The sequence below is a fragment of the Coturnix japonica genome, unplaced genomic scaffold (assembly GCF_054131305.1).
Source record: "Coturnix japonica strain WE unplaced genomic scaffold, WE-NBRP24 Scf049, whole genome shotgun sequence".
NCBI lineage: Eukaryota > Metazoa > Chordata > Aves > Galliformes > Phasianidae > Coturnix > Coturnix japonica.
The window spans coordinates 1,323,370-1,335,315 of NW_028188952.1; the positions used below are offsets into that span (position 1 = coordinate 1,323,370).

The following is an 11,946-nucleotide window of genomic DNA, read 5'->3' on the forward strand; positions in this document are numbered from 1 at the left end:
GCGCGCCGTCACGGTGACGTCATCCGCGCGGGAAAATCGAGCATGGTGTAAAGCGCCCCCTGTGGGCAGCACCCCCCGCCCAATCAATTAACCCAATTAACACCACCATCCCCCCCTCCAAGAGGCGGATTTACAGAACGACCACTTAAAAAAAGAACCATTTTCTTTTAATCCCACCGTACGCTCCTCCTCCCCCTCGAGATTAAAAGGCTCGGCTTTGATTCTTGCGTACAACCCCCCCCACCCCCGATCTTTCCAATACTGAAAGACTTTATCGTGGAGAATAAGCAAAAATAGTCCAAAAATAAAATCATCTGGATGAGAGCAGGCGTTCACACGGCACCCTGCTGCCTGCATAGCCGGGATGGGGCCCTCACCTCAACCCAGCTCCCCTCCTTCAGTGCTGTGTGTGGCATTGGGGGTCCCATTGCTCACCCCCTCCATCCCACAGCTCAGGGTCACATTGAATGAGGCATTGAAGCAGAGGCATTGCTTGCTGTATCTGTGTGGCTGTCACAGCGCCCACCTCGTGCAGATGTTGGATTTTGAACGTTGAACTTTGGTCTCGGGCAAGCAGGGAAGGAAACGTGTTCGGCTTGTTGGTTTCACATGCACTGCTGGATGAATGGAGCAGCTGAACGGTGCCTCAGCTCTTGGTATAGCAGAACTATGATCCAGCAAACCCATCCTGTGCAACCCCCAGTGCTTCTTTTTACCTCCACACAGCCCAGAAGGGACCACAAGATAAGACCGCAGAGGACTCCTGAGTCACTCTCTTCGTTCCCAGCCAAAAGGGGAAACTCCATCATTGAAGGAAATCGCTGCTTCTGCTGCAGTCACCACCCAGATGAACCAGCTGGGGTCTGTTTTTCCAGCAGTGTAAATGCAATTCAGTGACTCACACTGCTGGGTTAACGCCTCCCAGAGAGAGAAGTGCATGACCAGAGAGACCTTAAGTGCTTCAGCATCAGAGATTGAGACAAGGCCCAATGTCAGCCATCAACGCACACTCACTGTTCCATCAATGTGAAGGGAAGCATTGGGTGTGGATAAAGCACAGCTTTACCAACACGGTTCAGCTTGGTTTACAGGGAAGCAAAACTCCAATTCAAGACAGCTGAGCTCCTCATCAAGTTAGATTTGCTCCAATGCATGCCAGGATTTCACCAGCTTCATTGAAGCTGCACTGTGCAGAGCTTCCCAAATCCACAGGCTCTATCCAAATCCCCACGTCCCTTTGGACTTTGTGTCACACCATTAGAACAAAGATTGCATGAATGCAAGCAGCACGGTGCTATTCAGCTAATGGGCAGAAGTAAATAACTAAAATGAAAGGGAGGTAACAAGTCAGACAGCGATCCTTCATCGCTTTGACCTGGCATAAAAATGCTGATGTCTATTTGAACACAGAGCCTGACCCTGCAGCACACACCAGAGGAAGATGAAGTTCCTCAGTGCTGCCCTGAATCAGGCACTGCACGAAGAAATGCCAGGGAAATGATTAAAAAGCATTTCTTCTTTTTCTGCCAACCGCCCTTTTAAAAGGAATAAAACCCAGCCCTGAAACGTACCCTAAAATAATTAGCTTAAAACTTCCTAAAAGCAAAAGCAACTTTGTCTGAGTGGGAAGAGGGGCAGAGGAACTCGGATCCTCCCAGAACAGCCTGTCTCTGTTGCATCACTTCAAGGTCTGCCCCCACACATACTTAGCTTCATGCCCATTAAATCTAATGGGCCCATTAATACTTATAAAGTAAGAACGAGTGTAGGTGTCCATAGGATGAAGGCCACAGTCAGGAACCCAGCTCGCAGAATGAGCTGCTGGCACTCACACACATTCTGTGCAGTCTTTGGAGATCCTTAGAAATACTATTTGTTTCCTCTTAACACACACCTCATAAAGATCAGCGTGGCAGGCTTGCAGCGAGTGGTTCCTTCTTTCCATCCCTAGAACCTGCAGGCCCTGAGCACAGCTCATCTTCCAAAGACACTGAGCAAATTAATTGCCAATTAAAGCCACATCCATCAGATCATCATCTTCTTCCCCAATCAGAAACTCAGGGCTGGGCCTGGACGGCCGCTCTGATGCAAGGATAGCGCTGCTCGCCATGGAGAGGGACTGGTCAGCCGAAATAGGGGATTTAGACCAGCTCTCTGGCTTCATGCTGTGAGATTTCTTCTTGTCTCTGTCTTTATCCCGGTCCCGATCTCTGTCCCGGTCTTTATCTTTCACTTTTTTCTTCTCTTTTTTGTGCTTTTTGTGTTTTTCTGAGCTGTATTCAGGCAACGGCCTAATGCCATCGTCAGAGCTGGGGCTGTTCTGATAGGACTTCTCTGCTATGGAAGAGCCCGACTCACTCTCGCTGTCTATATTTTGGGGAGTGTATGCTGGTGACTTACTGTGGCTGGGAGAGCAGCGCTCGTGTTTTGGGGTAGATCCACTGATTAAAGGGGATCCATAGCTTTTGGAAGAAGCCATCTGAGGCCTTAAGCTATCCCCACCTCCTTCCCCGGGTTTCTGCAAAGTTACTTTGGCTTTAATACTGGGGGAACCACCATCATGTTTGCTGATGATAATTTTGGCCACTCCAGTGCTTCCAACGTTTTTGGAATCTGAAGTCTTCTTGGAAGAGTCAACGGATCCTCCAGAAACAGAGACTTTAGATTTCTCTTTGTCGCTCTTCTCTCGTTTGCCCTGGAACTCACCCCCAGACATGTTGTGTTTGGAGGACATGGTATGGCTTGAAGAATTGGAACTTGGCCCCATCTGTCCATCCATTGGGTCATCTCCACCAGGCCCGCTAGTGACAACCCCATGTTTCAGTTTGTCTATGACTGCAGTCAGAGATGGCTTCTTATTTCTGCTAGGAGACTTGCCTTTGGAACTTCCATGCTGGTTTTGTGATGAAGACATGGAAGACCCACTGGATGAAAAGGAAGATGAAGATGCTGTGGAAGAATTTGATGATGGAGGTGGCTTCTGTGACATAGACCCAGAGGATCCCATTCCTGAAGACGATTTCATACTCGAGCTTGACCCAGTCCCAGACATATGAGAACCTCCAGAACCTGAACTGATAGGTGACTTGGCTTTAGATGACGGGGGAGTACCTGGAACAGGTTTCATGGGAGAAGCAAGCTTGTCAGAACCTCCTGAGGGTCTAGAATGAGATGGAGAGATGTTTGGTTTACTCATGGAAGGGTTCATAAGCGATGATGGCTTTCCTTGAGGTTTCATCTTGGTACTTCCAGAACCGCTGCTGAGGCCGTGTTTGGTGATGGGGGAAGATCCAGGTTTTCCCACTGACTGAGCTGAGCTTTTGGACGGACCTGAACTTGAGCCACCCTGGCTTGAGTAGAGGCTGCTGCTCATCTTTGAGCCAGAAGATCCTTCTGATTTGCTGCTTTTAATTTTGCCTGAGGTTGAAGAAGAGGAAGAAGAGGAGGAGGAGGAAGAATGGCTATGATGGCTTTTGCTGCTGGAGGAGGTGACAGAGCCGCTACTGGTATACTGGCCATGAGAAGACGGTTTGCCAACAGTCACCGTTCCTTTTGGGATCTGGATTGTGATTTTTGGAATAGGAGGAGTAGCTACACCGGGAGGAGTCTGAGATCTGCCTGAACTCCCAGGAGATTTGGACCCACCAGTGCTCGCTGGCGGCGTGAAAGGCCTGTTGGACGAACTGTGGGATGGAGACTTCCCATCTGTCTCCTGCTTCTTTCGCTTTGGAAGTTTCTCTTTACTTTTGCCATCACTGGAGGGTGTCCGGCTGCGCTTCCCTGGCTTCCCATCTATTCCAGAACCTGCCATGCTACTTCCTGAGCCATTGCCTTCTTTTACCCGTTTCTGAGACTTTTCTTTCCCTAGGTCCCCTGTATTCAGTAAGGGGCTCTGACCTCCACTGTGATGCTCCATGATGTCAGAGGACCCCAGTGCTTTGCTTGCGGCTGCAATAATGCTAAAATCTACCGTATCCGATGGATTGCTCCCCTTAAATTTATTATCCCCCCCATCACCCCCCAACACTTGAACTCCCAAAGTACTCAGAGCCTGGGATGCATAGCCCTTGAAATCATCCGTGTCCCCGCTCTGACTACTCTCGTCAAAGTACTCCTCTGCAAAGCCACTTTGGCTCTGACTGTTTAGCAAGTCAGGATTGAAATCTACCCCATCTGGAAAAAAATGGTTTGAAGAATCACTGTTGGGACTCACAGCAGCATCTGCTATCAGGTCTGCTGGATCTGTGTATGGGTTCTCGCTATTGTTCGTCTGAAAAACATCCGGGTCAAAGAGGGCACTTTGTGAATGTCCTGAACTAGAAGAGTCTCTCACAGGAGTGCCAATGGGCGGACAGTCCTCGTTAGTGGTGGGTAGCTTGGAAGCCTCCTCTGCTATATCTGAAAGGATATCAGTAACATCGGCTCCAATGCTGTCCGAACTAGAAAGCCGAACCATTCTCTGAATACTGGGCTGCGAGTGAGGTATAGGCTGTGGGTATGTAGTAGGAGGAGTGCTGCATTGACTGGGTGCTGGAGTAATATGAGGGGTGTCCAGGGTATCCGCAGTCATGTTGACATCAAAAATGGGATTCTGGGAGTCAACATCCATTGAGAAGAGCTCCCTCTGGAAATCATCCTCAGTCTGATGCTTGGGTTTGTCGGCAGGCATGCGGGATTTTTTTTTCTTTTGCTTACTCCCCCCAGGACCCATTTCCATTCTGGGAGAGCCAGAGGAAGAGTTCTGCCTTTCAAGAGGGCTGCTCCCATATAAACTGGAGAAATCCTGAGGAGGATTCTCTTTAAGAAGGTTCATGAGCATGGGGTGGTTCTTGGTGTTGCCTGCTGGTGAGGACAATGGTGGTGGTGTGTGATGGGGAGGGGTAGGACTTGAGCCAATGGCAGACCCCACATTCCCTGTGATCTGTAACAAACTAGTGAGAATGGGGTTCTGAGACACTTTGCTGAAGTCCTCCCCGTGGCCCACCGAGTCATGCCTCTCTTTCATGCTTATGCTCATGTTAAACAAAGTAGTGATGGGCCCCCCAGGAAAAGTGTTGGTTGGGGTAGTGGTACCACTCATTGGGTTGCTGCCTGTGGTCATGCCATACCCTGGGCTGCTGGCTGGGGGAAGGTTTTTCTTCACCATATCTTCTACTGTCTCTGCAATGAGGGACAAGGCTGGTGTATCTGCTTGAATCGTCTCTGCTTTTCTACGAATTGCTCTCATGGTCACAGGAATGGACATACATCTGCAAGACACAAAACAAAGGGTTAACAATGTTTGCTGAACTAGTTTTAATGAATTCATCACACATAAGGCAAGCAATAAGGCTCCTGGGCACAAGAGAGCAGTAGGTCCAGCCACTGACCCCACATCTCACTCCACTGAGATGGGGATATAATGATGCTCCTTTGGACAATGCTCCAGATAGAAACCAAATTGTCCTGATCCCTACACAGGAATCCTGGAAAACTATTCATTTCTAGCTGTCCAACCACTGATTTTAGCTGCTGCTAGGTTACTTCTAGAGCCTGTTTTTTCATTGCCAGTTATGCCCCTCAAAGTTGAGCTTTCTGTAGTATGAAAACCTGGGTGTGATGCCATCAAAGGCACTTACATATAACTGTACTTGCTAGTTACTGCATACTGGCTTACAGACAAAACTCAAAGCAACAGCAAATGACAGAACAAAAATATCCAGCTTACCTTTGAACAACTTTGGCAATGAAATCATCTGTACAGATCAGAGCATCAGATAGCCCTTTGTATAGCTTACAGTTCACATGAGTAGAGTCTTGCACATCCATTACCACTGAAAGAGAGAAGACGTTTAGAAGAAATCAAAATTCTGGTTACAGCGGAAGGAAATGCTGACATCCTTCCTTTAAATACATCATGCTCTTACCACACACCAGGGAGTCATTCACAGGATGCTGAAAGGATACGCTGAAACAGGAGTCTGAGAGAGGACAAACTTCAAACTGCAGGATCCCAGGAGAATCTGAAAGACACAGGAACTATTAGACCAGAGAACACAGGAGATGAACCAGAGGTACTGGCTCAACACACTTCAACAAAAAAGGGGAAAAAAAAGGAAAACCACAGGGTTCTTTATTATTTGCACACTATATCCCACCTGTTGCAGTACCCACCTTCTTTTAAAACTGTTCTTTTGACACAGCTGCCAATCAATGTGTTGTATGCCACTTGGTGTCTGATCAAATTGAGGATAAGAGGAACCCGTCCGGGGTGCTGGAAGGCGATTTTGCTAATCAGTGTTCCTTGAAGGCTTCTTCCATCTGGGAGAGGAGCATCCTTGTTCAGAAAGTAACAGTGCTGCTGTCCTGGAAGAGCCTGATAAACAATTTGTGCTTTAATCCAGCTAGTACTGAGTGAAAGGCAATAAAACAGCTAGGAAGGAAAGTGCACTCTCCAGAATCGAGTGATTCCAAGCCAACTTTCTGGCACAAAATGTACCAGAATTCTAATGACTGGATATCACAGCCTTTAATTATGAATAAATGCTGTACCACACTGCTCATCTACAAGCATAACACCCTGATTGTAACAATGTACTTACTGCATAGAAGCGCATGTTGTGGTTTAAAGGGATGGGATCAGCCTCCTTAGATAGTTCAAACTGCGTAATCAACTCATACAGGGGTACAAACGTTGGCGCTGTGTCAAACAATGGAATACCTGGAAAAAAAACGGCAAAGAACAATAGAACCTGGGAACTGGAAAGAGGTGATGGGCCAGAGGAGATGCTGCCCAGGGAAGCCTAGCAGGTTCTTACTGAAAACAGAGCTCAAAACCTTAAGTAACTTCCATGGCATGCTTTAAAAAATAGCAGCAGCTGATCAATAAAAACCTAATATTTGTGTCACAGATCTGCGACTCACCTGTGCAGCTCTGAAGCTTCTGAATGAAAGCTCGAGATACTGGAATGGGACGTGGGAACTTCAAGAAGAAGCAAGCTGGTAAGTCCACACTGTTGGCACTGGTGATTGATGAGAACGATGGAGTTCTGGAACATTGAGTTAAAACAAGGTCTTATTAGATGCAGGGCATGAGTCTGGCTCCTGCTATGACTGCCAGACTTGCAATTTACTCTTTTCTCAAATACAAGCAGATTGTTATACTCTCTTAAAAAGTAAAAGACACTCCTCAAAAGTACACCAAAACACACAATTCTCAGCTTCACAAGATATTACAGTATAATGCAGTCATCTCTCCATCCTAACTTCAAAACCAGGCTGAAGTCTGGATTTGCATCTAAATAAGACCAAAGACAGGCCTGGCTGACAGGCCCTTTGCTCACCCTTTGCTGTCCACTGGATGAGAACCCATAATCAGCGGCGCAATGGGAAGTTTGTACATCGCCATGGTTCCCTCAACTGTCACTGACACGTTCATACCCAAAGATCGAGGAACTGCAAGACAAGGCAAGAAACAAAGAACAAGGTAAGCTGATGAATAAAAACCAAAGCTTTACAAATTATCCCAAGTGGAAATACATCAGTTTCTCCATGTAGCAGAGTAGTCCGCAGTGGCTTTCACAAGTGACCTACCATTGCTCTCGTGCAAAATAACAGGGGCTCCAGTGCCATCTTCAAATAAGTCATAGGGAGAGACGTAATACTTGAGATTCATAAGGAGACCTGAAGGAGAGAGGCTTATGAACAAGCATCTGGATGATGTAATTGAACCCAATCGTTATTAACCCCTGTAAGCACATAACATATGCACTGTAACTCTGCACAGAGCTTCTACAGCACCTTGAAAGAGCTGTCAAAGACTGGACATGGCCAACTGGCACAGTATTGCTATGCATGGCTTTGTAAAGGAGAACCAGCTTTCTAGATCATGTGGGACTTACAAATCTTCCACCACCCTGTCCCTCTATGATTAGCATTTTTCATTATTATCATTGGTTAATATCGATAAAGGGGACCCTGGACAAAATCATCTTTTCCTTTCTTTCTTAAGTGTTAACCAAAGATACCTCCGCTCCTGGGGGTGAGATAGCCAACACTGCCATGAAGAATCTTGTCCAGTGGGTTTGCATTGGTGGCTTGCCTGCAAGAGAGGCCATCACCAGTTTGTAATGAGCCAAAACCACATCTGAAGCCACAACTCATGTGCTGATGGAAGTCTGAAGATCTCCTCTTACCGCTCTCCTCTGCTAGCACAGCCTTTCTTAGACTTCAGACTTGTACTTTTTAGCAACAGTGTAATACAATACAGTGCCAATACATAGGCACTGGTACAATACTTCATGGATATACAGTGCTTGGCATGATTAACAACCAGGCAACGTGATACAGCAACTCAACCACCACAAAGCAAGCAGCAAATGGTAACAATGTGCTTACCAATACATCCCTGCCATTTTTGAGAGATCCAGCTCCAAGGACTGAAGGGCCAAGTACATTTTAGTTTTGAGTTTGCTGGGAATAAGGAAAAAAAAGGAAGAAACCATAAGAAAAATTAAAAGGCTTGAAGTCTTGTTCGCTTTCATACACGCAGTTGTAAATACATTGCATATTCTAGACTTACTTGTCTCCTGGCAACTTATAGAGGTTCACAAGCCCCCGCAGATGCTTAGAAAACTCATCAAAATTTTTCTCTCTGAAAGTAAAAGAGAGAAATGTATTCAGATCTGTTGTAGATAAGGCTTTGTTTTTAGAGGTTACACTAATACAAACACTAAATCACTTCAGAATAGGTTTTTGCTATATGAAAGCTAAACAATGCGTTCTTTAAATGATCCAGCTTTAATGATTCTGGTGAACGCTTTGCTGTGCCTTCCAAGATAACATGCACAGCAGTTAGGGTGAGAAACATCTGAAGCAAAGCCAGAAGATCTCCTGGAGAAGGGGAGAGACTTCATGGGGAAAGAGCAGTTCAGAAACGTTCTGTGTTTCCAAGCATAAAACAGAATCAGACCAAAATCAGAATGATGCAACAGCTCTTGTTGCTCACCTCAGATGTTGCACCAATTCTGGACAGCTCTGAAAAGGAAAGAACACACAGCAAAATCAACATCAAATGCTTCAGTGTAAGTCTTTGTGCAGCACAGCAGCTGTAAAATATCAGGACAGTGAAGTCTGTGAGCATCAGTTTTGATGAGAAGCAACAAAACACTCACAAATACAAGATTAATTTCCCTATTCTTCCCCCAGAAATGAAACTTTCAGAAGCAGCAGAACAAGCAGATATAACATTAGGTTTGGGGGAATGTTCAGTACAATCCATTTTCTCTGCACAAGAAAAAGGGAAGCAAAACTGCAGTTCCAAAAACAAAGGTATTTTTCTTGTATTTCTTAGCAATACGTACCACAGGATTCTCTCCATGGTGAGCCACCTTGACATCACATAGCAGCCCTGTAGGATCTAACTGGACTTCCACATAGAACATGTCTGAAGTGATGTAACATTCGGTGCCATTTGCACTGAGGTGTGATCCAAGGCTTAAATACAAAACAAAGCAAAAATTACTAAGAGATACACACAAGAAACAGTCAAACCAGCAGCAAAATTATGATGTATACAGATAAGTAGGAGATACAAAACTGCTGTGAAACAAAGGAGAAGATGTACCCATTTTGTCTGGCTATGGACTCCAGGCGATCTGTCATGGCAGGCAGAGAAGACACTAGACAAAGAAAGCAAAAATAAGCCTTAGTGATACGACTGAACATCTTTCCAGTAATGATGTATCAGCATTAAAAGCAATCCCAACTACTTACTCACACCCACTCCATACTCAAAAAACAAGAATCGTTTTGCATAGAGAAAAACAAACATTCTCAGTGTGGATTTTCATCCACAAGTGGAATCCATGTATGGGCAATAAGAATAAAAGCAACACAGGCAATTTTGGCTGATAATGACTCACAAGAAATAAGCATGCTTCTATAAGCACCACGAGCACACTGAGCTTTGCAAGCAATAACCTCGCAGGTTCCTCTAATACAGAGTATTTCCATAGTATATCACTGTTAAGCATTTCCTGAGTGCAGGCACAGCACGTACCAACCTTTTAATGCTTTTTGCAAGGTCTCCAAACAGCTCACCAGATGTTGGTGCCCCCCAGAGTTCATCACAAGTCGTTTTTCCTACGTCAGAAAGAAGAAAAACAGTCGTTTTAAAGTTTCACTCCATGAGAGGAAAATTACTGCAATTTTCATTCAGTCGAGTGAGGTTTATTCAGGTAATTAAAGGCAGATTGGATTTCATCCCCAAATTACACCCTCATTGCGATTCCTGTACCAGAATCATATCCATATTTGCAGTGGGTAAAACAGGCAGGTCTGGAATTGATTATTAAGCTTGCTCTTGTGAAAGATCAGACTGCAACAACTTCTTAAATAGCATAAGCTACGAGTTATATGAGAGGAGCAAGAGAAACAAAGAGAGATTAACTTTAACACCACAACACATACAGCAGCTTTTGATGATGCTCTTCCCTGCCTCCCACTCCTTTCTACCCTCACCAAGGTATTTCAAAGCTGCATCTGACTGAGATAACACTGAGTGTTGAGCATCACTGTAAAGGAAACCCCAGCACTTCTCACCATGACTTGACGGACCAGCTTCATGGTTTCAGTCCAAGGTCTGTTTTGGTTGTACTTTGCATGAAGTCTTTCTAAGAGAGCACTCATCTTATTCAGCTTCTCTGCCTCTGTCAGACAAAGCGGAATGAAAACATAGAAACAAAAGAGAACGTGAGCTGATTGCACAGCCCTTCCAAGCCGGGACACACTCAGCCTTTATAAATGTGTGCTGAATCCAATCTATACATTGTGGGGCTCTAAAACTCATTGTAGCACTTTATTAAGTTACATTGTTATGGAAGGCATCTCCCTGATACCAGGTATTTCTGGCTCCAACACAAGTCTATGGCAACATAACTGCCATAGAACATGACCCTACAAGGCCTATAGAATCAGAAGGGTTTATAAACTGATACACACAGATGTCATGGACTTAATGCCAACCCCATCAAATCAAAGCAGAACAAACAACCGAACGGTTCGCTACCACAGGAGCCCATCAGCCTTTATTTCCATCCACCACAGCCCCGCTCTGGAGCTGCTTAATGCCCAGCTTTGAGACCCATTGAGACCCATGGGGACCCCATTGAAGCCCATTCAGACCCATAAAAACCCACTGGGACCCACAGGGATCCATAGAGACGCAAAGTGGGGAGGGGACCCGATGACCCACACATGGTGAGTATGGACCCATAGGGACACATTGAGACCCCATAGAGACCCATAGGGACCCACTGAGATCCCATAGAGACCCATAGGGACCCATTGAGACCCATAGGGACACAGAGAAACCCCATAGGGACCCATATGGACCCATAGGGACCCATAGAGACCCCATAGAGACCCACTGGGACCCCACGGCCGGGCTCCGCCGTTCCCTGCAGGCCCAACCGCCGTCCCTCGAGCTGTGGAACCCCCCCCATCCCGAGGAGGCCGGGCCTTCCCTCCGCCTCCACACAGCGCAGCCCCGCTAGGCCGCACTCACCCTCAGCGCCTCCCGGCACCGCCTTCATGCCTCAGGGAGGGGAGGGGCGGCCCGCGGCGGAGCCACAGGGCCGGTATCACGTCGATAAACGGGAAGGGATGGGGATAAACCGCGGCCGGGCCGCTCCGCTCCGGCCTCACACGGCGGCGCCCGCCGCCATCCCTCCGGCCGCGGCTCCCGCTTCTCGCGAGAACTTCTGAGTCTCGCGAGAGGTAGGGAGTCATGGTGAGAAGGGGGAGTGATTAGGGGGCGGGGCGTTGCGCTCAAGCCCCGCCCCCTGGATGCTGATTGGTGCTGAGCGGGCGGAAGGGGCGGGGCTTCGTGCGCTCCCCGGGACGGAGTAAAGTTCGTTCTCAGACCTCGCGAGAAGACGGTGCGCGCGCGCGCACTCCCTTCCGCCT

The 11,946-nt window shown here is 46.9% G+C and overlaps 1 protein-coding gene across 2 annotated transcripts; it reads right to left on the reverse strand.

Moving 5' to 3' along the window:
* Positions 1–145: 145 nt before the first annotated feature.
* Positions 146–11,731, reverse strand: MED1 (mediator complex subunit 1). 2 transcript variants are annotated; one of them, XM_015885858.3, is made up of 17 exons: positions 11,546–11,731; positions 10,582–10,688; positions 10,044–10,122; positions 9,605–9,659; positions 9,342–9,474; positions 8,987–9,015; positions 8,561–8,632; positions 8,377–8,451; positions 8,007–8,080; positions 7,573–7,662; positions 7,323–7,434; positions 6,904–7,028; positions 6,582–6,700; positions 6,154–6,355; positions 5,907–6,002; positions 5,708–5,813; positions 146–5,249 (listed from the first exon to the last, which is right to left on the reverse strand). In XM_015885858.3, the coding sequence occupies exons 1-17, from the start codon at positions 11,571–11,573 to the stop codon at positions 2,000–2,002; spliced, it is 4,752 nt and encodes a 1,583-aa protein (XP_015741344.1). In that variant the 5' UTR covers positions 11,574–11,731; the 3' UTR covers positions 146–1,999. The 2 variants fall into 2 exon arrangements, with proteins under 2 accessions (XP_015741344.1, XP_085388462.1); XM_085532336.1 differs by lacking the exons at positions 8,561–8,632; positions 8,987–9,015; positions 9,342–9,474; ... (2 more) ...; positions 10,582–10,688; positions 11,546–11,731 and having other exon boundaries at positions 5,914–6,002.
* Between the last annotated feature and the right edge of the window lie 215 nt (positions 11,732–11,946).